General features: G+C 39.5%; 1 protein-coding gene across 2 annotated transcripts in view; it reads right to left on the bottom strand.

Moving 5' to 3' along the window:
• Positions 1 to 1,473: 1,473 nt before the first annotated feature.
• The window catches only part of LOC122664000 (UDP-glycosyltransferase 88A1-like), a 45,592-nt gene continuing 20,195 nt past the window's right edge, over positions 1,474 to 26,870 (bottom strand). Inside the window, exons 1-2 of one of the 2 annotated variants that reach the window (XM_043859671.1) lie at positions 2,185 to 2,966; positions 1,474 to 2,148 (exon numbers count right to left, since the gene is read on the bottom strand). In XM_043859671.1, coding sequence (XP_043715606.1) covers positions 1,475 to 2,148; positions 2,185 to 2,932 — 1,422 coding nt within the window. In that variant the 5' untranslated portion in view covers positions 2,933 to 2,966 and the 3' untranslated portion in view covers position 1,474. Of the gene's footprint in view, positions 2,149 to 2,184; positions 2,967 to 26,870 lie in introns of those variants that run through there. The other variant, XM_043859670.1, reaches the window with a different exon arrangement.

Here is a 26,870-nt window from a genome sequence, read left to right as displayed (position 1 = left end):
GGGATTTTACATTCTTGTACTCAATTGTTGATTGTAATTCCATTCAAGTTGAGGCTTGATTGGAGAAGGGGTTGTTGCCCTTGTTTGTATTGTTGCACAAACCGAAGCAGGGATTGTAGTTCCTGGGATGTTGTTGCAGTCAAAATTTGAGTAGTGTATTGAGCAATATACGAAACCCTGGATAGGGTATTGCTCCGTGGATGTAGGCGGTTTGGCCGAACCACGTAAATTTGGTGTCTTGTCTGCTTTACTTTCATTGCATATATTGGAGTGTGTTTGATCTGCAGAGTGGGGTGCACTATCTGGTAGACCTGGCCACATAGTGGTTGCGAGGTGGACGTGCATGTGTGTTGTGGGATTGATAACTACGGGCTTGCCCCGGCCAATCAGGTTTGCTTGACGTCTTCTCCATCGACATCTACATAGGTTTGGAATTTAGGGATTGTTTTTGAAGAACACTAATTCACCCCCCCTTAACTAACACTAACATGAATACCCCTCCTCCAGCTCTCAAAGACAAGAAGGCAATGATTGCGGAGCTTCAGCCAGAAGCCAGCTGGTTGAGGTTGTTCCCATGGGCATAGAAAGTTTGGTTGAGCTTCACCAAGAAGGCAATGAAGGGCACAACTTGCAGGCTCTGTTCTAACAAGACAGGGGAAGAAGGATAGGGATGGTGGCGGCTGCCAAAGCCTGTTCTCCGGTCAGTTGCATGCTTGCAGCATGTTGGCACAAGGGTGGGTAGTTTGAGAGAGAGACACCAGGAGTGGTGGAGAAGCGAGGGATTGAATGGTTGGGATGACTTCCATTTCATCTAACGGCCTAAAAGATGCTAGTGGGTAAAGGGTAGTTTAGTTATTTACATTCAACTCAGTTAACCCCGTTAGTTTTTTGGCCTAAATTGATATATTGGCACTTAGTGGGGTGGCATTAATTTCACGGTCCAACGGGGGGTGTCGATGAAAATTTCCCAAACAAAAAAGGAGCTTATTGCCGTTTTTAATCTTTTGTTTGAGAAACAAATGAGAATATGCATTTAATTTGTTTTTTTGTTTAATAGAAACGAGACTATGCATTTAAAACGATAAAAAAAAAACGGCAATACCATTGTAAACACGATTTTGCTAACTAGGCACCACACCACATTACACCCCACTACAACCATTGAATGCACATACAAATTGAATACATAAATAATAGTCCCCTGCATCTCCTACTGCAGTATTTTTCAACTCTCTCTACAATTAGCAGTGGACGTGATGGTAATTAATGGTATGTAGCAATCCAACTACATTACATTGAGAGAGAGAAAGAGAGAGTGAGTAATAAGGAGCTCCTGTATATAGTCACACATCCACCAAATGATCATAGTCTCCCCTCTCGTTTATGAAAATAAAATAAACATGTGATAGACTAAGAGGTGTATGTTCACATGCATGTACGCGCAGATGATCCATTCTCTGTTCTCTCTATATACTTATCCTCCACTCCACAACTCTGCCAATCTAGCCAACGCTACTCTGGACGACCCGCCCTCAGCCATAGCAGCCTTGGCAGCATCTCTCAATGCCAAGGTTCGCTCTCTTAGTGCTTTCCCTTCCTCGGATCCCATCAACTCCTTAACCCGTTTTTCGACCATGGCAGAACTCACGAACCCACCTTCTGACTCGTCCATCGACAAAGCCAGCTTCATCTCCTCCACGAGAAATATCCGATTCAACCGTTGCTCGGCATAGAGGGGCCACCCCACCATAGGTACACCAGCACAAATTGCTTCCAACACCGAGTTCCAACCACAGTGAGTCACGAATCCACCCACCGATTCTCGATTCAATACCTCCACCTGTGGGGCCCAGAGTTTTACCACAAGTCCCCTCTCCTTTGTCCTATCCAAAAACCCTTCGGGCAGTAAAGTATCCAAATCCGGTTCAGGTGGTGCTAAATTGCGCCAGCTTTTGTCCTCCATAGGTGGATTGCGCACCACCCACAAGAACCTCTCCCCACTCTTCTCCAACCCTATAGCGATCTCCTTCAGCTGTGCTGCAGTGAACAACCCCAAGCTCCCAAAACACAAGAACACAACGCTTCGAATCGGTTGAGAATCAAGCCATGTAAAGCAATCTACGGTGGCAGAAGAATCACCGCCACCACCACCACCGCCGCCGCCGCTGCCATTTGATCCTTTTCGATCCTCAATCAATGGTCCGATGCAGTAAACCGGAGGTGTTGGACGGTGGGGGACACAGTGTCCGCCCAATATCGCTTTCAGAGCTGTAGGCTCTAATGCTTCAAACGTGTTCACAAGAATCCCTTTTGATTCCGGCAATCGTGAACTGAAGTCTAAGAGACCTTCGTAAGCCTTATCGGTACGATCTAGCATGGGCTTGGGGACATCCAAGGGATGGACCGGTGGAATGCCAGGGTAGTGAAGAGGGCTGTTAAGGTCTTTGAAACTCTTAGTAGTGTTACCGTGGATGGTTGGGGAGTAGAGGAAGAAGGCGAGGCAAGCGGCGCCGGAGGTGAAGAAGTAGTAAGTTGGGATGTCAAGGGATGCACCGACGTCAAGAGCGGCGGAGCAGAACATGTCGATGATGAGGGCTCGGATGTTGGAGGTGTGGGAAATGGTGAGGAGGGTTTGGTGGACGTTTTGATTGTTGCGGAGGATGACATCGATGAGAAGGGCTTCGTGGTGAGGGGAAGAGATTGAGTCGGGAGAGATTGGGACGGAGGGGAGGTTGTGAAAGGTGATGGATGGAGTGGTGGAGGAGACATGGGTGATGTAAGGAGTGGTGGAGCCTGTGTTGTAAGGTGGGGGTGTGATGAGGATAGAGATGGAGAAAGATGGGTAGTGTTTGAGTATGACTCTGCCTAGCTCCACCATTGATACAAGATGACCGATCCCTGGAGAGGGATACAGAACAATGCTCTCCTTCATTCTTCTTGCTCAACTGGACTCTGTTTGTGTGTGTGTGTGTATCAGTGTTGGGAAAGAGAAGCAAGAAAGTGTCAAAGAGGGAGGTCCCTTGTGTGGTAGTAGTGATGGAGGTGACTTGGTGGGATACAAAGTTGTTCTATTATTTTCCTGTGGGGTCCACAATAGACTATATGATCTTTGAAGGCCAACTCAGGTTCACGTAGAGATGCCATCCAGATGGAATCCACTCCTCCTAAGTGGTAGAGGTGAGCCGAGTTTGGGACTTCGCAATCTTTTGTGGTGGATAAAACAAAAAATGATGATAAAGATATGATTGAATTTTCCAATAGAGGTATTTCCACCCATCCTTGTTGTCGTTAGTGGCACGCTAAAGTGACTTGTAGTTTAAGTCATGGAAAAAGTTTTGCTCACCCACCCCAGACCCCGCAGTGGTTGGAGCCTTGTGCACATGAGATCTGGCTCCTGTCTAACCGTGACGGGAGTTAGACGGTGCAACACCCCCTTAAGATCTTGCTAAGTGGACTGATTGACATCCAACGGTCAGTAATAAAAAAACTACTTTAACTCTAAATCCTTACAGATGAGTCGGGTCACTCCCTAACACGAAAACTTCCTCCCCTTCCTACTTTCCCTCCGGTGAACAGTGGGTTTCCGAAATAGGGTCTTGACTTGCCTTGTGTAACCTGAACCTTCCTTCCCCTAGTGGATACAATTCACTCTCAATCCATATCTTTTTTTTTTATCGGTAAATCAAATTTATAAAACAAGAAGAAGGAATATACAAAGGGGGCTCCAATAAGCCTAAGAGGCTAAAAAGAAAAGCCCGAAAACGAACAAAATACAAACAACCCAGCTAGCTCAATAGAGGAGCATTTACCCCCCATTTATCAATAAGGTAGTAGTTCCGATAGGATCTTTTCTCCCTAAGGGTGATGGAGTGAAAACGATTCCTTACATCAGTAGAAATTTCAAGAATAATAGCAGATTTGGTGCGCGATTTGTTCCGGAACATCCTGAAATTTCTCTCCATCCACAAGTGAGCAATGGTAGCACAAAATGCCACTTTCCCAATGCATCCCACCTGATCACCTCCAAACTCCTTACCAACCCACTCAGCTTCCACCATAACATCTAAAGTTGGGGATCTAGAAGAGCAAAGCCAATAGATTTCTCTCCAGATCTGACCAGAGAAACTACACTCAAAGAATAAGTGGTTTCTACATTCCTAACCTGACCAGCATAAGCAAAAAATGGTGCAAGATGAACATTTCTCTTCTGAAGCTGGTTTAATGTAGGGAGTGAGTCGACTAAGCATCTCCAAGAAGTGAAGGACTGCCTAGGGATACTCAAATGAAACCACACAGCAGCTGCCCATATGACCTTCGGACTCGGCCTCCAGAGAAGCTCCCAAGCCGATTTAGAAGAAAAGAGACCTGAAGGATTTGCATTTCAAATAACAACATCATCATCTGAAGCATTAAGCCTTGTAATATTTCCGAGCGGGCTCCACGTAATCTCAAGGGCAATCGATCTCATTGGTCCCGGGTCCCAACCCCCATCAACTAAAATCGAAAGCATAGGAGCAAGTCTATCTGAACCTGCATCATACCTAATCTATCCCCAAATCTTTTGATGAGAACACCCTCTGGATGCCATGGATCAAGCCATAATCTGGTACCTTCACCATTGCCAATTTTATGCTGGATCAAACGCTCAACTTTGCCTCTATACTTCAATATTTTTCGCCACACCCAAGTACAGTCCTTCAGAACTCTCAATGTCCACAAAGAATCAAATTTTAAATATTTTCAATGCACCCATTTGACCCATAGGCTGTCCTTGTTGGAAACAATTCTCCAGATCAATTTAACAATCCCTGCACCATTCATGTCCTTGATTCTTTTAATCTCCAATCCACCCTCTATGGTAGGTTTGCAAATAGAATCCCAAGAAATTAAGTGCATCTTTCTTTCCAAACCCGGACCTAACCATAAAAAGTGGGCAAACATAGACTCCAACTTTTTTATCACCTTACCTGGCAAGGCAAAGAGACCACACTCGTAGATATAACCTCCTTGTAACACCGGATTTATTAATTGCAACCTGCCAGCGTAAGATAAAAATCTGCATTTCCAACCCTCCAACTTCCTACGAACCATCTCGAATAAAGGAGCACAATCACTAATGTTCAATTTTCAAGAGACTAGTGGCACCCCTAAATATTTAATAGGAAGCTGCACTTCCTTAAAACTAAACAAATATACCAGCTCTTGCTTGATAGCTTGATCAATACCTCCAATAATAATAGAGGATTTGGCTCTATTGAGCTGTAGCCCAGAGTAGCTAGAAAATGAACTAAGAATCTCCAAAGCATTTGAAATAGAAGTTCTATCCGCCCTCATTAATAGCATAATGTCATTAGCAAAAATCAAATGAGATAGATTCAACGTCTTACAACTGGGAAGGAGATGTAATCCTTCATCCTGCACCAAACTGCCAATCATGACTGTTAAAGCCTCCATAGCAATAGTGAATAAATAAGGGGACATCGGGTCCCCTTGACGAATTCCCCTTCTACTATCAAAGTACCCAGCTGAACTCTCGTTAATTAAAAAGAGAACATGGATGACTCCACACAAGCTTGAACCCATTGGATAAATCTCAAAAGGAATCCCATATGGCACATGGCATCGAACAAGAAGATTCTATTCAAAGAATCATAGGCTTTGTGCAAGTCGATCTTAAGGATTGCCGAAGGGGAAACATTCTTCCTTTCAATACCTCTCACCACATCATGGCAAACCAAAATGTTGTCAGAAATAGTTCTTCCCCTAAATGCTGATTGGTTTTTAAAAATCAAATCTCCCACCACAGCCTGGATCCGGTTAGCCAAAATCTTAGTAATAAATTTATAGACAAGATTGCACAAAGCAATCGGTCTATTTCCACCAAAGTCCATGACCCTATCAGATTTAGGAATGAGGCAAATAAACGTTGAGTTAACTGACTTGGGCATTATAGACTAGGAAAAGAACCATTACACCGTCTCAATTGCATCTGCACCCACCAAATCCCAGGAGGATTTAAAGAAACCTGACTGATCCCATCAGGCCCTGGAGCTTTACTGCCACGGCTAGAAAGCACCACTGCCTTGATATCCTCTGCTGTCACATCAGCCACAAGATCTCTCCTCTGCCCCTCTGTAAGGACCCACGAAAAAGCAAAGCTATCCGGTAGAGACCCTCCAATTTGCTGGTCCTGCCCAAATAACTCCTTGAAATAGATGACAACTTCCTCCTTAATGAGTTTAGGATCCTCTGTGGTGGTACCATTCACTCGCTTCACCTCAAAAATATGATTAACATTTTTTCTGCACCCAACTGATTTATGGAAGAAAGCATTATTACCATCCCCAAGTTGAAGCCACCTGTTAGAAAAGGAAACCCAATAGGGAAATATTAGATATTCCACCCAAGATTGGATTTCCTTAGCAATGCATATCTTTCCTTGTGGGAAAAGATTAGATGGGCTAGCTATTGAGTCCCAATAGGAAACTCAATATGCCTTGCCTATGTGAGCTACCAAATTGGGGTTGTGTGAGGAGCAATTCATATTTAATTATGGGATTGCAAAATCACACATAAGGAATGCACAAGGCACCCAAATCATGGAGCTCTCCCTCTCCCTCCTAAACCGTTTTCTCCTTCCCCTCTCTTAGTGTTTGATCTTAGAGATAGTCTAAGCTTTTGTGCTCTTGGAAGTGTGGAGGAGACAGCTTGACCGTGTGGGGAACGCAAAGCTTGCGTGGTGCGTGAAATGATCGAGAAAGGGTTATCATCGATTGGAGGTCTTGCATCTGTAGGCTTAGGTAATAATCGATCCCTATTTCGTTCTGTTATTGAATGACTTCTCCATCGATATTGTGATCTTGTTTACGCTTCCGCATTGATCACACTTGCGATGCTAACAGTGGTATCAGAGCCTCTTTATCGATGGGGTTGTTTTCTTTTTTTCATTATTTATGTGATACTCTCAAAAATTGTATTCAGTTTTTTATTTAAAATTTTTTTTTTTGGGATGAGATGCATGTGACCAAGGGGGCCGCGAGCTGGCTGCTTGCGCGCACCCCACCTGCCACACGCACCCCAGCCCCATGCCACACCACACCCCCTCTCTTTATGCGCACCTGGCTGCCGCGCGCATGTGTGGGCAGCCTTGCTGCATGCGATGCTGCCTTGTGCCTTTGTGCACTTTGTTTAATGATTTTCCCTTTGGCTATTTTTGTGTAGTAGTTTTTCAATATAAAAAAAACAAAAAATCTGGTTTACTTGTTGAAGGGAATTTCATTGGAGAAGATGGGTGGAGAGATTCCTCCCTTCACCCACCTTCCCCAATAGGCATAATGGCTTATTATAATTTTATGATTATTAATTTTATTTTAAGCATGTATGTGATGGCTTTGTGGGGGTATGTGTCATAACCATTATGGTATAAGTTGTCATGGTAATGGCTATGTGGTGCACATGATCATAGTGACATTGGATTGTCATGGTAATGGTCATGCCATGCATATAACTATTGTGACATAAGTTGTCATGGTAATGGTTGTATGATGGATGCATTGGATGCACATGATCATAATAACTTGGATTGTCATGGAATGATGTTTTTATGTGTTTTTGGGCAATTTTCACATAAAATATTAGAATATTATTTTTTAAGCATCATATATGTAATGTGGACCATGGTTATGGGATTTAAAAATTACATGCATTAGATGTATGTGTGTGCCAGGCATGGCATGGATGTGATTTTATATGTAATTTCTTTTTTCTCCTCTAGGCAGTCCAATTTTGGTGGACTGGTTTTCTGTTATGTAATTTTATTTATTTGGAAAGAGTTGTAATAATTTTTGAATTAGTTTAAAATTATTCATTGTAACTGCTTGGAGATCGTGTTGAGATCGGGATCGTATTTTCGGATCGTGGATCAAGGATCTTGCCGGTTCGTTGGAGGGAGGATTAAAGGAAGGTTTTGCCCGCTTCAAGCGTCCAAGTTTATTATAGTTTTAGAATTTTTCCCTATAATAATAATTAGTTGCATATGCATCATCACACTATAATTACCATGAGTGGGAGTGACATATGAGGCTATGCTTGCTCCCATCCATTTTTTAATCAAAGTGAGTTTATCATGGTTATGAACTCATGTTGATTAGAGATGCTATCCTATAACCATTGGTGTTTATATGTTTATATTTTTCCTTGCATGGATGTGCTATTATGTTTATACATTGGATGTATATTTGTGGTTTATATGCGTTCCCGCTATCCCTCATTTTTAATATTATCAATATAAAATAAGTAAATTGCAAAGATAATACCGAGATTTATAATGGTTCGGCCAAAACTTACCTACATCTACTCCTCTCACCTTAGAGAGAATGCCACTAAAGCCAATCTTGAGAATGAGCAAGAGAACTCGTACAAATCTTGATTAAGAGTAAGAGGACTCACACAACCAACTAATCTTGATTTCGAGCAAGAGGACTCAAACTACTCTTGATTCTGAACAAGAGGACTCAAAATACCATTTAAATAAAGGTACTAAAGAAAGAGTTACCTAAACCTTAGTAGTGTGTATGCTACCTTTTAACTTGATGTTTAATGCTAAGTGAAGTGACGGAGCATGTGAGAGAATATGCTTGAATGAATGCTTGAATTCTCACTTGAAGCTATTGCAATGTAGAGCTTATATTGAAGTCTCTTAATGATGGTAATTAATAGTAATTAGAGCTTAAATAGGTGCCTATTTATAGGCTAGGTAGCTCTAATTAATTAGAAAATTGTCGTAAGATCGGATTGAATTAGACAGTCACAATCCGGTATACCGGTTCCTAATCCGGTATGCTGGTTCACCAAATTTCCTAAAAGGGTCTTTGTTTCAACGGTCAAAATCATAATGGTTATATCATGATTTGGTATGCTGGATCATGATCCAATATGTCGATTCAGGGTGGGACACAGCAAAACTTTGATCCGATATGCTGGATCACAATCCAACACACGCTGGAAGGCTACTACAGGCATTTCCTTGAGATCATAACTGATCTGGTATGCCGTTTAATGATCCGGTATGTCAGATCAGCTAATTTTTGCTGAAATAAGCTAAATCCTTTGATGGACTAACTTGGGGGTTACCAATGAGTTTGGTCATATGACTTGGGGTTATTTTTAACCTCCTAAAGTCTATGTAATGAATGTATGCTTGTGTGTGTGCATTACATTATTTGTGACTTTAAAATATTTACAACTTAAGTACAACTTCAAGTCTTGAAAATCTTGAATGTCTTCAAGGTAAGTGCTTCCAGTTTGTCTTGATTTTTATCTTCAAAATTTGTTTTTCATTTTTCATGATTCTTGATGTCTTGAAAGATAAGACAAATATACTTGAGCATCAATCTCTTGAATTGAGTGCTCCCCCTCACTTGGTGTCATGCTCTTATCTATGCATCTTAAACAAGAGTTAGTCCAATATGATTTTATTTGTTATCGTCAAAACAATGTTTTCATCTTGATAGATAATGGAGTTAAAGTATGAGAACTTTTCCTCAACAATCTCCCCCTTTTTGATGATAACAAATAATTCATAAACAAAATATAATGAAGGAACTTTAAATTGAAGAAATTTTAAAAGTTTAAAAGAAATTGCACATATCATTGATTTCAAAGGAAGTTGCACATTCATTCATAAACTTGAAACTTGAAACAGATAAACAACAAATTACAATATGCATAAGTTTAAAAGCATTCCATTACAATCATTTCAATCTATTTCCATTTCTATATATTTCTTCCCCTTTGTCATTGTCAAAAAGTGGAGATAAAAAAAATAATAAAGATACAATTAATCATTTAAAGGGGTTACATATCCCTAGTTCTCTTTTTAGCATACAAAATCTCTCATCACTCAGGGGTTTTGTAAAAATATCTGCAAGTTGCTTCTCGATCTCTATAAAGTCAAGTTGGATTTCACCTCTTTGAGCTGTATCACGTAAGAAGTGATGACGAATATCAATGTGCTTAACTCTAGAGTGTAAAATTGGGTTCTTGCTTAGATTTATAGCACTTGTGTTATCACACTGGATAGAGGAAGTGCCAAACTTGACTCCATAATCTGGGTGGTTTTTTTTTTCCTTTTTTTTTTTTTTTTTTTTTTTAAAAAAAAACATTGGGGGTCTAGTTTGTTTTGCGTTTTTTGCTTAGACGTGGGGATTTTCTCTACTATTTTAAAAAAAAAAATTTTTTTTCAAAAAATTTTTTTTTTTTTTTTTTTTTTTAAATTTTTAAATAAAAAAAATAATTAATTCTAACTCACAAGCATCTAACAAAATTAAGGGATTAAATCGGCGTCCTAACACATGAGCATCTAACCTATCGAACTAAAGCGAATTGAAAGGAATAAAAATGCAGCCACACATACTAACCACATAAAAAGAAATAAGGAATAAAAATGCATCCATAAACTACAACCATATAAAATTAAAATAAAAGAAATAGAGGGGGAAGAAGAAGAAGATAGAGAGAGATAGAGGAGATGGAGAATGAGATTGAGAGTTTAGATAGTAAAACCTGGATGTGCTTGCATGAATGTAAATGAAAAGCTTGAATACTTGCATAAACTTACCATGGCCTCCTCTTCTAAATCTTCAAGTCTTGTCATCAACTTAAGAACTTAGACTAGAAGGCTTAAAACCTAAACTAGAATTAAGAAATTACAACCCAATTGAAGACTTAAATTGAAATTAAAGCATAAACTAAACCTATTATAACCATTAACTAAAAATTATAAAAGCAAACTAGAACTTAGAAAAGCCAAAAAATCACAAATTAGAAGGAGAAGAAGAGAAGAAATTTCACTAAGTGAATGAGCCAATTTTACAAGAGAGGTAGGGGGTATTTATAGGTGGAAGAGAGGAGAAGAGAGAAGATGGAAGTGTAGGAGAAATATTCCTAAGAAAGAGAATATTCTCTTCTCTTTCCTCTTTTACAATGCCTTGAATCCTAAGAAAAAGAAAAAAATAGAAAGAAGAAGAAGAAAGATTGTTTTACATAGGCCTTCTATTTCAGAAAAATAAACTTCAATTTTAACAAGTCTTCCTTTTCTTTGTAGATATCTTCTCCAAGCAATAAAATCAAAGCATCTTTGATTTTCAACCTTCCATAGATGAGAAAATATAAATCTATCCCAAGTAGAATTTCGAAGTGCCCTTGAGAAGTTGGAGGAGAGAGAGAGTAAGGGTGATGACTAGGATTCCTTTAAGAATAAATAAAATACCCATTCTGTCCTTCAGAAAACGTGGAGCATGGGGTGCTTATATAGGTCTCACCATTGTGTTCCTTGCGAAAAATCACACAAAATAGACCCAAATTTCATCCAATTCGGAGTTGGGGAGCCCAAGATATCTCAAGTTGAAGTTGGACTGTCGAGCCTTCCAAATGGAATCTTTCGGGTACAGTAAAGTAACTTCTGATAATTTCATTAAGGCCCCTAAAATCCGAACTTCCGTTTCACTTTGTTCCCATCCGACTGTCAATAATTATAAATAAACCCCTGCAGACCATTTTCACGCATCGTTACGAAAGCGGCCATAACTTCTTCGTTTCAACTCGGAATTAAGCGCGTTTGAACCATTGCGAGGCTGACTCGATGGGCTATGCATCCATTTACACTTCTAAAAAGCTTAAAAACATCTCCTTAGCATCATCTCCTTCATTTTCACAAGAATTCACCTAAACCCTGAAAAGCACAAGAAAGCACCGAGTAACTCTGTCCAATGTGGTAAAATGTATAATTTATGCCCTAAAATTTCACACATAAATGTGCTCATCAGATTCCCCCACACTTGAACGTCTACTTGTCCTCAAGTAAAGCAAAAACAAAAACTAACCTAGAATGCAGAAAATCCTAACTCACTTTCGTAGGAATCACGGTTGCACTTAGCATGTGCAACAAGCCTTTAAACCCCTAGGTTACCCCTAGTGGACGAGTTGTGTCTCGTGGGTGTTTGCGTGAATATACACCCAAAATTCAATTGTAAATAAATGCTGCAAATTTTAATCATGGCATAAGTAGGACGGTGCACATAATCCCAAAAAGTGTTCAACTAATGATCAAGGAGCCAAAGGTTCCCCCACACTTGAATTTTATCACCCCACATCAATTCATGTAACAAGCATGCATCAAGTTCAAGGGATCTCCTCATATTTTCTGAACGCTACTCATCTTCAAGTAAACCCCCCATAGCATCGATGGAACCAAAGACTTAGGCATTGAGTATTGTTGACCATACTTTTTTTTTTTTTAGGCATTAAGGCAAAAGTTTTTCTTTCTCAACCACAAACTCTATTTCTACTCCACTCTTGTTCTGAATGACATGGTGGAGCATACACAGACACCCAAATACTTGGTAGCTTCGCTTTTGCATATATCCATAAGACATTGAGACATTGATGCAAGAGTTTTTTTTTTTTTTTTGAGTTTCCTTCCAAGGAATTTCGATCAAGTCACCCTGCTTCATGAGGCACGAGTGCCTGTCTAGTCCTAAGGAATTCCACTTTCTTTTTTGTTCCTTGTTTTTTTTTTTTTTTTTTTTTTTTTTTTTTCATTCACTTCCACTTTCATGCCTTGCCTTGCCACAAACAAATTGGTCTCAACTACTAGCCAAAAGATCAAAGGGGTCCATAAACACATAGAGGAATCTAACCATCACATGAAGTAGCACTCATATTTTCAAACTCAATCCCCATCACGATACAAACCAACTACCATCCTTGAAAAGGGATTTTTTATTATTTCGCATGCTAGGAGGGCACCTAATTCCCTCTCACTCTCGCTTTGCAAATCGAAGAGACTTATGCACATACCCAAAAACTATCGCCACAATCAAAATTCACAAAATTCAAAATTCACAATTAAAGTCCAACACACCCCCACACTTAATTCATGCGGTGTCCTCAATGCATGCGAGAAAAGAAAGAATAAGGACAAGGGAGGGATACATACCAGGATATCGGGGTCAAGGTAAAGAGGCTCATGGAGATTCATGACCTCTTCGTCAAGCTGGAGTAGGCATCTCTATGTACGGCTTCAATCTTTGGCCATTGACCTTGAAAGTAGCTCTGTACTTGGATTGAGGACTTCAACACCCCATGAGGATAAACTTTTTGAACAATATAGGGCCCATCCCATCTAGAACGCAGACTTACGGAAAGATATGCAAGCGAGAATTGTACAACAAAACATTACGGCCTACCTCAAAAGATTTTCTCAAAATGTGCCTATCATGGAAAGCCTTGGTTTTTCCTTGTAAATTCGGGCATTCTCATATGCCTCATTCCTAAGCTCTTCCAACTCGGATAGTTGGAGTTTCCTATGGGCACTGCGGTGTGTAGGTCAAAGTTAAGCTTCTTGATAGCCCAAAGGCCTTGTGCTCAATCTCTACGAGGTAAGTGACATGCCTTTCCATACACCAGGCAGTACGGAGATTGACCAAGATCGGTCTTGAAGGCTGTCCTATGGGCCCACACGCATCTACCAATCGGTTAGACCAATCCTTGCGGTTCGGGTTGATGGTTTTCTCAAGAATTTGCTTGATCGCCTATTTGAAACCTCAACTGGCCGTGCAGGGATGGTAGGGTGTGGCCAACTTATGGACGACACCATACTTTTTCATGAGGGCCTCAAAAGGCCGATTACAAAAATGCTTGCCCGATCACTAATGAGACCGGGAGTACCAAAACGGGAGAAGATGTTCTCCTTGAAATTTCACAACCACCTTGTGGTCATTGGTCTTACAAGCAAGCGCCTCAATCCATTTGGACACATAGTCCACACAAGTAATATGTACGGGTTACCAAAAGAGTTAGGGAAAGGCCCCATGAAATCAATACCCCATACATCAAACACCTCAACCACGGTGGGTTGAGGGGCATCATATTTCTCTTAGTAAGACGCCCTAAGGATTGGCATGAAGAACATGCCGCAATAAGTAAAAGCGTCTTTAAGCAGACTAGGCCAATAAAATCCACCTTTGTAAAACTTTGGCGCGATCTTATTAGGCCCAAAATGGCCTCCACAAGCTGATCATGGCAAAAAGATAAGCAGATTGTTGCTCATGATCGAGGGACACATCTCGGTTACTTGATTCGGCGGTCTTAAAAGATAAGGATCATCCCAAAAAAATACTTAACTTGTGAAAAGCGATTCTTATCTTGGGTGGACCAATGTGCGTGTCACACCGTAACCGGATAATTAACAATGTCGACAAACCAAGGTTCACTAGACACCCATCGATACTCATCGGGAAAATTCTCGTTGTTGGAGAATCAACGATCAAGGAATTAGGCAGCCGGGATAGATGAGTCGCAGCAAATTTTCACACCCTTTCTTATCCCTAATTTCAAGATCAAATTCTTGTAACAAAAGGACCCACCTAATGAGGCGAGCCTTGGCATCTTTCTTACGCACAAGATATTTGATAGCTGCATGGTCGGTATAAACAATCACATGTGATCCAACCAAGTAGGGCCTAAACTTCTCTAAAGCAAACACAACGACTAAAAATTCTTTCTCGGTGGTGGTATAATTAAGTTGTGCATCATTAAGAGTCCTACTTGCATAATAAATCACATGGGGCAATTTATTGATTCTTTGCCCAAGAACAGCCCCTATAGCAAAATCGGAGGCATCACACATAAGTTCAAATGAAGCTGTCCAAATTGGAGCTTGAATAATGGGGGCTGAAGTCAACGCTCTTTTCAATTGCTCAAAACTATCATGACACTCGAGAAGAGAAATCAAATGGGCAGTCCTTTGCCAAAAGAGAGGTGAGAGGTCTAGCTATCGGCTAAAGTCCTTGATGAATCTTCTATAAAAACTGCATGGCCAAGAAAAGATCGAATGTCCTTCACACTCTTGGGTGGTGGTAAATTGGCTATAAGGTCCACCTTAGATCTATCAACCTTGATCCCTTCTTTGGACACAATGTGACCAAGAACTATACCTTGCTTTACCATGAAGTGGCACTTCTCCCAATTCAGGACCAAGTTCTTTTCTATGCATTTTTAAGAACCAAGAGAGATGATGCAAGCAATTAGAAAAAGTAGAGCCATGAATAGAAAAATCATCCATAAACACCTCTAGGAAGTGCTCTACCATATCGGAAAAGATACTCATCATGCACCTTTGGAATGTAGCGGGGGCATTGCAAAGCCCAAAAGGCATACGCCGGTAAGCAAAGGTTCCATAAGGGCATGTGAAAGTGGTCTTGTGTTGGTCCTCTAGAGCAATAGGAATTTGGTTATAGCCTGCATAACCATCAAGAAAACAATAATATTCATGGCCAGCTAGTCTCTCTAACATCGATCAATAAAAGGTAAGGGAAGTGGTCCTTCCAAGTTGCCGCATTCAATTTCCTATAGTCAATGCACACTCTCCATCCGTTTGGATACGGGTTGGAATCAACTCATTATTAGCATTCTCAACTACGGTGACTCCTCCTTTCTTAGGCACAACACTGCACAGGACTCACCCATTGGCTATCGAGAAATAGGATAAATGATGCCATGATCCAAGCATTTTAGGATCTCTTTCTTGATTGCCTCTTTCATCACGGGATTAGCCCTCCTTTGGGGTTCCCTAGAAGGTGTGGAACTCTCCATCGAGATGTATATGATGTTGAACAATGGAGGGGCTAATACCTTTGATGTCGGACATGGTCCAACCTATGGCTTCCTTATTATCCTTTAGAAGCTTAATCAACTCTTCTTCTGAATAGAAGTCAAATCGAAGCAATAATAACGGAAGAGTATGATCATGTCCTAAGAAGACATACTTGAGGTTGGAGGGCAATGCCTTCAACTCTAATGTGGGGGCTCAATAATAGAGGATTTGGGAATGGAAGTGGATAGGGGTCCAGGGGCTCCAAGGTGGTTGGATGCTCCGGACCTCGAGATAAGGGAGTATCATCAACACCCTCCAATTCTTGCATACATTCTTGAAATCCGAATCAAAATCAATCTCAAAGAACATATCAATATCATCGGGAAATCCTTGAAGCATATGCACCTCTTCATCCATGTCGGCTGCTTGCCCAACCTAAACACATTGAAGTCAACGAGTATTGCCAAAAGATAATTTCATGAGACCATTCACTGCAATTGATTAAAGCATTCTTGGTAGCTAGGAATGGTCTACCCAATATGATTGGGATTTGGTCCTTGAAGTTGGCGAGTGGGTTGGGTATCTAAAACAATAAAATCTACAGGAAAAATAAATTCCCCAACCTTCAACAGGACATCCTCAATCATTCCCTTAGGAACTTTAACCGACCGATCTGCAAGTTGAAGAGTAATTTTGGTCGGTTTCAGTTCTCCCAATCCCGATTGTTGGTAGACATGAAAGGGTAAGAGGTTCACACTTGCACCAAGGTCCAATAAGGCATGATCAATAGTAGTATGGCCTATAGTGCAAGAGATGGTGGGGCTTCCGGATCCTTATGCTTGGCTGCTCTTGGTGTGAGATTAGAGAACTAATGTTAGCGACCAAGAATGCCTTTTTGGGCACATTGGTGGTCCGCTTTTGGGTGCATAAGTCTTTGAGGACTTTAGCATAAGCGGGGATCAGGCAATAGCATCCAACAAGGGGATATTCACGAACTGTTTGAACACATCCAATATCTTCTCCACGAAGGAGACTTCTTGCTAACCAACCTATTTGGGAAAGGGGCGGTGGGGTATAAATTCTTTCGGGGTTGGTCTTTTTGACTTCCTCAACAGAATCCTCTTTGGTTTCCTCAACCAAATCATCGGTATATCTTTAGGTTCATCGAGACGAACCTGAACTGTAGGCACTTCAATGGCCTCTTGAGAAGGGGAGAGTCAACGGGGTATGAGATGATAAAGGCGAGGTGCACTAGCTGTTGATACTCACGGCCACTCCTTAAAGCATAAACAACATTTACTGTCTAGAGGGCCCTTGGTCTTGTTGGCCTTGTGCAACATTGGTTGGAGGAGCTTGGGTACCTTCTTGAATATGAACCGATGCCTAGGATTTGGCTCAGTGGCTAGGTAACTTCCTGTTTCCCTCTCATGCGGGATTGTGACAAGTGGGTGAGTTGTTTTTCCATGTTATTGTGGCTTGTCATGAGAAGAGCTATCTTGTTGTCCATCTCATTCATCTTGTTGCCTCTCCTATATTGGTAAACCACAGGGGTTCTTGATAAGGTGCAAGGAGAGGAGGCCTAGCGAGAATTAATAGAAGGTCTGGATGAGGACGAGGGGAAAGGGTTAGGAGACATTCCTTGGCTTTGTGGTGCATAGTTGGTCCTTTGGGCACCAACCTGGCCTTGATGGTTAAAGTTGGATGGGCTGCTTGGTTCCCTTGATTCCATGAGAAATTGGGGTGATTTCTCCATCCTGGATTGTAAGTATTGCTATATGGGTTATTTTGGTAGAGAGCACTTACATTCTCGGTCTTGGAATTGCCCACCAAGGTGTTGGGGCATTCCTCGAGAAGGTGTCCAGGGTTTGGCACCAGCGCATACCGACACATGGTTGACTGATTGGCCGGATTAAGCTGGTATAGACTCTTTAAGAACTATGGACTCCAACCGTTTTATGAGGCTATCAAGTTTGGCCTCCTTGGTGCATACCCTCAATGAGATACCCCTTAGTGGTCCTTTCGGCCTCTTGGGAAGATTCCCATTCCCTAGTCTTATCGCCAAGTTGGTTAAGAATGTCCATGCATCATTCTCCTCGAGAAAAAGAAGTAAAGCTGCTTGGACACATAGACTCTACAAGTTGCTTGGTCGATAATCAATACCCTCATAAATAATTTGGCATAGCTGCCACAAGTCAAAACCATGGTGAGGGCATTCTAAGAGGAGGTCCTTGAATCTTTCCATGAATTTAGAAAAGGACTCATGTGGTTTCTGCTGAGCGGAGGATGTCACTTTTAAGCTTATTGGTCTTGTGAAGAGGAAGAATTTTCTCAAAAAGACAATGGTGAACTCATCCCATGTATTAATGGAGTTTGTTGGCAGTCCATAGAGCCACTTCTTGGCACGGTCTTTCGGGGCAAAGGGTATAAACCTAAGCCTAAGCTGCATCATCGGTCAAATTACGGACCTTAATTAGAACACGGACCTCCTCAAATTCCCTAAGGAAGAGATATGCATCCTCATTAGCCATCCCATGGAAATGGGGTAGCATCTTGATGAAGTTGGTCTTGAGTTCATAGTTATTCCCTGTAACAACGAGGACTAATGCATGAGGCTGCAGCCTGGTGGGGTAAAACCTATCCTTAAGAGTCTTGGGTTGTTGGTCACCCATGGTCAAAGGTGGTAGAGAAGGTGGTCTTCTAATAAGACGATTACTTGAATCACGAGTCCACACCTTAGCCACCTAAATAGATATGAGGTCTCCTTTAGAAAAATTAAAGAAAAATAAAACACTTAAAAAAAAAAAAAAAAAAAAAAAAAAAAATAGAAACAAGAGGGACCCCAAGGTAGATAGTGCATCTCTATCCCTCAAAAATCGAAACAATGGTTCAAAAGGCTGTAAGGATGCCATATAGGTTGCGACAGGGAACCGTATAGTCTTCTATAGCCACCTACGTGCGACTCCAATATGGATTCGATGTAGAATGGAGGTCTACTATACGTTTATGTTTCCAACACTCTCACTATGTCGCTTTCTGTTATCAAGAGTGGTCACCTCCAAAGATAAGTCACATGTCAATCCACCCAACCAAGTCAAGATGTAGCGTCATTAGGTAACTTAATCCTATGAGGGACACCAAAAGATGGAGGGTTGAAGCATATGAAGGACTTTAGATTGGGCGCACACTATTTGAAACAGAAGAGAAACAAGAAGAGGTTTTCAAAAACTGATTTTTTTTTTTTTTTTTTTCAAAAAAAAAAAAAAAAAAAAGAAAATAATAAACTAAAACACTTGAACTACTTAAAAATCAGATAAATAAAATGGACAATAATCTCCCGACAGCGGCGCAAAAACTTGTTTGAGTTAAAATAAAACCATAGCGTCGGGTCAATCGTAGCTACGCAGATTGAACACGAGGAGATATACGCCACTCTATTTAACTAACTTAAAAGTAATGCAAAATGAACCAAATTAAAGTGTTAAATTAAACTAATTAAACTAACGAAAATCAATGCATCCTAACTCATAAGCATCTAACAAAATTAAGGGGATTAAATCGGCGTCCTAACACATGAGCATCTAACCTATCAACTAAAGCGAATTGAAAGGAATAAAAATGCAGCCACACATACTAACCACATAAAAAGAAATAAGGGAATAAAAATGCATCCATAAACCACAACCATATAAAATTAAAATAAAAGAAATAGAGGGGAAAGAAGAAGAAGATAGAGAGAGATAGAGGAGATGGAGAATGAGATTGAGAGTTTAGATAGTAAAACCTGGATGTGCTTGCATGAATGTAAATGAAAAGCTTGAATACTTGCATAAACTTACCATGGCCTCCTCTTCTAAATCTTCAAGTCTTGTCATCAACTTAAGAACTTAGACTAGAAGGCTTAAAACCTAAACTAGAATTAAGAAATTACAACCCAATTGAAGACTTAAATTGAAATTAAAGCATAAACTAAACCTATTAGAACCATTAACTAAAAATTATAAAAGCAAACTAGAACTTAGAAAAGCCAAAAAATCACAAATTAGAAGGAGAAGAAGAGAAGAAATTTCACTAAGTGAATGAGCCAATTTTTACAAGAGAGGTAGGGGGTATTTATAGGTGGAAGAGAGGAGAAGAAGAAGATGGAAGTGTAGGAGAAATATTCCTAAGAAAAGAATATTCTCTTCTCTTTCCTCTTTACAATGCCTTGAATCTAAGAAAAAAGAAAAAAATAGAAAGAAGAAGAAGAAAGATTGTTTACATAGACCATTTACAGAAAAATAAACTTATTTTAACAGTCTTCCTTTTCTTTGTAGATATCTTATCAAAGCATAAAATCAAAGCATCTTTGATTTTTCAACCTTCCATAGATGAGAAAATATAAATCTATCCCAAGTAGAATTCGAAGTGCCCTTGAGAAGTTGGAGGAGAGAGAGAGTAAGGGTGATGACTAGGATTCCTTGAGAATAAATAAAATACCCATTCTGTCCTTCAGAAAACGTGGAGCATGGGGTGCTTATATAGGTCTCACCATTGTGTTCCTTGCGAAAAATCACACAAAATAGACCCAAATTTCATCCAATTCGGAGTTGGGGAGCCCAAGATATCTCAAGTTGAAGTTGGACTGTCCAGAGCCTTCCAAATGGAATCTTTCGGGTACAGTAAAGTAACTTCTGATAATTTCATTAAGGCCCCTAAAATCCGAACTTCCGTTTCACTTTGTTCCCATCCGACTGTCAATAATTATAAATAAACCCCTGCAGACCATTTTCACGCATCGTTACGGAAACGGCCATAACTTCTTCGTTTCAACTCGGAATTAAGCGCCGTTTGAACCATTGTGAGGCTGACTCGATGGGCTATGCATCCATTTACACTTATAAAAAGCTTAAAAACATCTCCTTAGCATCATCTCCTTCATTTTCACAAGAATTCACCTAAACCCTGAAAAGCACAAGAAAGCACCGAGTAACTCTGTCCAATGTGGTAAAATGTATAATTTATGCCCTAAAATTTCACACATAAATGTGCTCATCAACTCTTGTGCACAATACCGTCCGGCTACGATGTGTTCGACCTCGGTGGTAGACAAAGCCACTGAATTTTGCTTCTTACTAAACCATGAGACCAAACATGATCCTAGGAAGTGACAAGTTTCACTTGTACTCTTTCGATCAACATGACACCCGGCAAAGTCGGTGTCAGAGAAGCTTATAAGGTCAAAGTCATTATTCATTGGGTACCAAAGGCCAATGCTTGGGGTCCCTTTCAAGTATTTAAATATTCTTTTGACAGCACTTCAGTGGGATTATATAGGTTTGGCTTGAAACCTAGCACAAGCACAGACGCTAAACATTAATTTTGTCTGGTCTACTAGCCGTTGAGTACAAGAGACTATCTATCATTCCTCTATATTTAGTAGAGTCAACTTGAGTACCATCTTCATCTATGGACAGTTTAACCGATACACTCATGGGAGTGCTAGAGGATTTTTGTCCATTGATGTCAAACTTCTTCAAGAGCTCTTTAAGATATTTAGTTTGACTTATGAAGAACCCATTAGGAGTTTGTTTAATTTGAAGTCCTAGAAAGAAGTTTAGTTCTCCCATAAGGCTCATTTCAAACTCATTACTCATTGATTTACTAAATTCATGACAAAGTAATTCATCAGTTGAACCAAAAATAATGTCATCAACATAAATTTAAACAATAATCAAATCATTTTTCTTATGCTTAACAAATAAGGTTTTATCAATCTTACCCATTGAAAAACCATTATTAATAAGAAACTTACTCAACCTGTCATATCAGGCTCTTGGGGCTTATTTCAAATCATACAAAGTCTTCTTGAGTTTGTAGAAATGGTTTGGGTACTTAGAGTCCTCAAACCTAGGAGGTTGAATAACATGTACTTCTTCATTAATGAAACCATTCAAAAATGCACTTTTCACATCCATTTGATGTAACTTGAAGTTCTTATGGCATGCAAATGCAAGTAACATTCTAATGGATTCAAGTCTAGCTATAGGTGTATATGTTTCATCAAAGTCAATACCTTCTTGTTGGTTGTAACCTTGAGCAACTAATCTAACCTTGTTTCTTATTATGTTACCATCTTCATCAAGTTTGTTTCTAAATACCCATTTAGTTCCAATTATTTTGGTGTTTGTGGGTTTTGGCAGTAAGTCCCAAACTTGATTTCTTTCAAATTGATCGAATTCTTCTTGTATAGCAATTATCCAATTACTATCCAATAGGGCTTCTTTTATATTCTTAGGTACAATGGTAGAGATAAAGGCTACATTTGAACAAACATTTTGAATTTTACTTCTAGTTTGTAAGCTTTTCTCTAAGTTTCCAATAACAAGGTCAAGAGGGTGATCTTTAACAGTCCTTATTTCTTTTGAAAGTTGATGTACATGATGATTAGGTTCTTCTAAAGCGACATTTTCAACTCTTTTCCTAATTTCAAGTACTTCATTTTCATCTTCTTCTTCTAAGTCTTTATATTTATCCTTGGCCATAGATTCATCAAACTTGACATTCATAGACTCTTCCACAACTAGAGTTCTCTTATTGAATACTCTATAAGCTCTACTGTTTATGGAGTAGCCTAGGAATATACTATCATCGGTCTTTTCTTTAAATTTTACTAAGTTGTCCTTTGTGTTTAAAATAAAATATGCACAACCAAAAATTTTAAAATAGTCAACTTTATGAAGTTTATTATGAAAAAGTTCATAAAGAGTTTTCACAAGTATAGGTCTTATTAAAATTCGGTTCAACACATAACATGCCGTATGAACGGCTTCGGTCCAAAAATACTTTGGCAAAGAATACTCATTGAGCATTGTCCTTGCGGTTTCTTGGATTGTTCTGTTTTTCCTTTTAACCACACCATTTGATTGTGGTGTTGTAGGAGCCAAAAAATTATGGGTTATACCTTGTTTTGTACAGAAGTCTCCAAATTCATCTATATTGTCAAATTCACCATCATGGTCACTTTTAATAGAGGTGATCAAATAACCCTTCTGATTTTGTATTCTCTTACAAAGAGATGCAAATTCCTCAAATGCATCATTTTATGCTTGAGAAAAAGGGTCCAAGTGAATCTAGAGTAATCATCTACAATAACAAAGATATACTTCTTACCTCCTAAACTTGTAGTTTTAATAGGTCTAAATAAGTCAAAGTGAAGTAATTTCAAAGGTCTAGAAATAGCAACTAAGTTTATGGCCTTGTGAGAAACCTTTGTTAGTTTACTTCTTTGACATGCTCCACAAGTGTATTGCTTATTAAAGTTCAACTTTGGTAGATTTCTCACCAAGTTCTTTGAGGATAAGAATCTAATTATTTTATCATTTATATGTCCTAATTTCCTATGCCATAAGGTAGCATCTTCAAATTTTGATATAAGATAAGCATCATGTGAGTTTACACTAAATATGCAAGTGTAAACATTATTTCTTTTAAATTTTATAAGAATCACATTATCATCAACACATAATCACACATTTAGAGGCATTAAAATTTACAAAATATCCATTGTTGCATAGTTGACTTACATTAAGTAGATTATACTTTAGGTTATCAACTAAGCTAACATTAGAAATTACTGTACCTCTAAATTTGATTGAGCCATTTCCAATGATTCTTCCCTTGCTGTTGTCTCCAAAGGATCCCCATCCTCTTTTTTACTTCTTGAGCTAGGACAAAAGCTTTGGGTTGGATGTCATGTGCTTTGAGCAGCCATTATCGATGTACCATTCAATGTTGCTCTTGTGCACCTACAAAACAACAATGCTTAATAAAATTTTGGTCCCCATTGTATGTTGGGTCTGTCATTGTTAATATCATACATTCCTCTTGGTTTTCAAATCATTTGGTTTGCATTTATCTTTTGGTTGCCATACCAATTTTTGTATGATTGGGGGTTCTAAGGTCTTTGGTTTTAGGGTACTCTATATGATCCTTGGTTCTTAGATGATTTTTACACCTTTGGTGGAGTTCTAGTTGGTCTTTGCATCTTTGGAGGACTTCTCCTGTTTTGACCATTGTAAGATCTTCTAAGATAAAATGCTTGGTTCATATGATAACATTCCCAAATTGTATGTCCCTTTTTGTTGCGGTTATTGCATATAACAATTTGAGGAGTTTTTAGGTTTTGAGTCTGCCCTTTGGGATTGGGGTTCTTAGCCTGAGGACTTTTCTTCTTGGAATAACATTCCTCAAGAGAATGTCCTTTCTTTCTGCAATAATTACAGTATTTGTTCTTCTTACTCTCTTACTTGCTATTTTACTTAAACTTGGCTCATTGGTTTGATTTGAACTCTTGTTCACATCATAGCCTAGCCCTTCCTTATTGAAAGGTACTTTGGACGAAGATCTAAGTAAAATGTCAAGGTTCTTTTTACCATTTGTAAAAGATTCTAGGGCTTTACACAACTTTTCTTTTTCTTCCTCGAAGTCATTAACTTGAGAAGTTAAAGTCATGTTTTGGTCTTTAAGGAAATTGATCTCTTTTAAGAGATTCTTTTTGGTGGTTGCAAGTTCATGCTACGTTGATAAAGATCCTCACATGGTTCTTCTAATTCTAAATAATCTTTATCTTTATGAGATGGAGATGTAGGGGTTACCTCATTTTGATTTTCCTCATCTTCAAGAGCCATGAGTGCAAGGTTTGCTTACTCTTCTTCTTGAGATTCTTTGTCTTCTTCTTCCTCATCGCTTGAGTCAAATGAATGTTCAACTTTGTATGCCTTTTTGTATTTCTTCATTTTTGGACAGTCTCCCTTGTAGTGTCCTGGTTTCCTACCCTCAAAGCAAATGATGTCTTTTGAAGAGAAGTCGTATTATCTTTGGAAACACTCTTACCTTTTTGGTCCTTAGAGAATATCCTCTTGTTGAATGAGGTTTTGCCCTTGTTCTTCAGGAACTTTGAAAACTTCTTGGAGAGATATGCAATCTCGTCATCAGATAGTTCTTCTTAATCATCACTAATTTCGTAGCATGATTTAAAAGCCACAACCTTCTTCTTAGATTCTTTTGGTTCATCTTCCTTGGTGTCTTGCTTGAGTTCCATTTTGTGAGTTTGGAGTGATCCCAATAGCTCATCTAGGCTCAACTTATCGATATCTTTTGATTCTTTGATAGTCGTTGTTTTGGGTCTCCATTCCTTGGAAAGAGATCTCAAGATTTTTCTTACATTTTCTCCATTTGTATAGATCTTCCCTAAACCTTTCAACTTGTTCACAATGTTAGTAAAATGAGTAAACATAGCATAGATATCTTCATCATTTTTCATTTTGAATAGTTCATATTCATTTACAAGCATATCTATTTTGAATTGTTTGACCTCCGAGGTACCTTCATAGGTTACAACAAGTTTGTCAAACACCTCCTTAGCAGTATCACACATGCAAGTTCTATTGTATTCTTTTTCTCCCAAAGCACATTGAATATAGCTAATTACTACATAGTTAAGTTGGACTTTTGCTTTGTCAGCGATAGTCCATTCTTCTTTGGGTTTGTCTATGATATTCGGTCCATTTTCAATTATTTCCCAAGCATCAATATTATTAGCATACATAAAGTTTTTGAAGCGATTAAATAAGAATTAGTCCAATATGGTTTTATTTGTTATCATCAAAACAATGTTTTCATCTTGATAGATGATGGAGTTAAAGTATGAGTAATTTTTCTCAACACTCCTCTGTCGAGATTTTATCAAAGATGTCTCGAGCTTGGGCGATTTAAACCTATAGAAACAAGACGAAGCTTGGATTGAGAGCATGAGGGCAGGGAAGTAGGGGATCAATGTGGCGGGTGTAAGGGCAATGGCATGGCAAGGTATCGCCATGTGTCCTCCACCTCATCCGTTCTTTGGGGAGAAGACAGAAGAGGGAGAGAGGTGAATCGTATGTAGGGAGTCACCACCTAGAGGAAGGTCTAGGACCCAAGATTGCAATGTAATGACTCTCATGCTACGCCCTTTTAGGGGACAAATGATCCGTTGGTCTGGGTATGGGTCAAGTTACGGTCCGGAGAAGGTATTAAGTATCCCAGTCTACCCGGACTTGCCAGTCTTTCTATTGCTAGGCAAAGTTGGGCTATAACATGCTTTTGGGGGGGGGGAGTATAAAATACAAGAAAACTGTAGGAAAGTAAAATACCAGGGAAAGTGGAGAAACACATACCCGGAGGTTCGGCTGCAAGACAGGGGTTAGTATACAAGAAAGTAAAGTAAAGGAATTAAAACCTAGATGACCTAAACATGGTCAACACTAATCTAAACATAGCAAGAGACGAATACATAAGAACAGGGACAGTAGTTTGATGCATATGCATAGAGAAGCATGTAAATTAATAATATGAATGCTAAGATGAGGGAGTCTTAGACTACGGGGAAGGGGATCATGGAGATATGCATGCATGCAAGTGAGATTTTCATCATAAAAAAGAAAATGAATACAAAAAGGGAGAGAAAAGAAGGAGGTGTGATCACCATCTAGAGAGATGGGATCACACTCCTCATAAGATGCATGAACTAAGTGGTAAAATTGATGTAAACTTGAAAGTGAAGAATCACCTACATAGTTGAGATGACTCAAAAGAAAGAGTGTGGAGGTTTCCCTTCGTGACTCAGGAGATTCGTACGTAGAGCAAGTTTAACAGTTTGTGAGGGGGCTTCTCTTATCTCTTTGCAAGCGACACTTCGTTGTCTAAGCACCGAGATCACCGAATTGATGTCTCTTAGCCTTGATCTTGAAGTCTCAAGTATGATTGTAGCACTCAAGAGGTGGGAGAGGCAATATGATAAGGCCAAGGACTCAAAGCTCTTGAATGGGGGGGGGTAAGGTTGGGGTAAGCAAGCTCCAAACAATGGGTAATTGAACTAGGCACCCTCCTCAATGTGAGAGGGGTGTATTTATAGATCTAGAGGGGTGTGTGCACTCCTAAATTCGTGTAAGGATGCTAGGTGCGATCCGAATCATTGCAAGTTGGGGTCTTTTCATCGACGGTGGATGTAGAGTCAAGGTGAGAGCCAATGGGAGGCGGGAAAGTGTTTTATTGCCTTAGGGGATGTTTCTTGGGGCCTAAGGAAGCCAAGATTGAGATCCAAGGTGCCAAAAATAGGCTTGGTCACGAAAGGAATCAAGATCGAAGTAAAACATGGTAAGTTTTAGCTTCTCGGATTTGCATAGATTCGATAATGAAC

The sequence above is a fragment of the Telopea speciosissima genome, chromosome 6 (genome assembly GCF_018873765.1).
Source record: "Telopea speciosissima isolate NSW1024214 ecotype Mountain lineage chromosome 6, Tspe_v1, whole genome shotgun sequence".
In the NCBI taxonomy this organism is placed as follows: domain Eukaryota; kingdom Viridiplantae; phylum Streptophyta; class Magnoliopsida; order Proteales; family Proteaceae; genus Telopea; species Telopea speciosissima.
The sequence above is the reverse complement of the archived record's forward strand: the minus strand, read 5'-3'. Positions and strand labels throughout refer to the sequence as shown.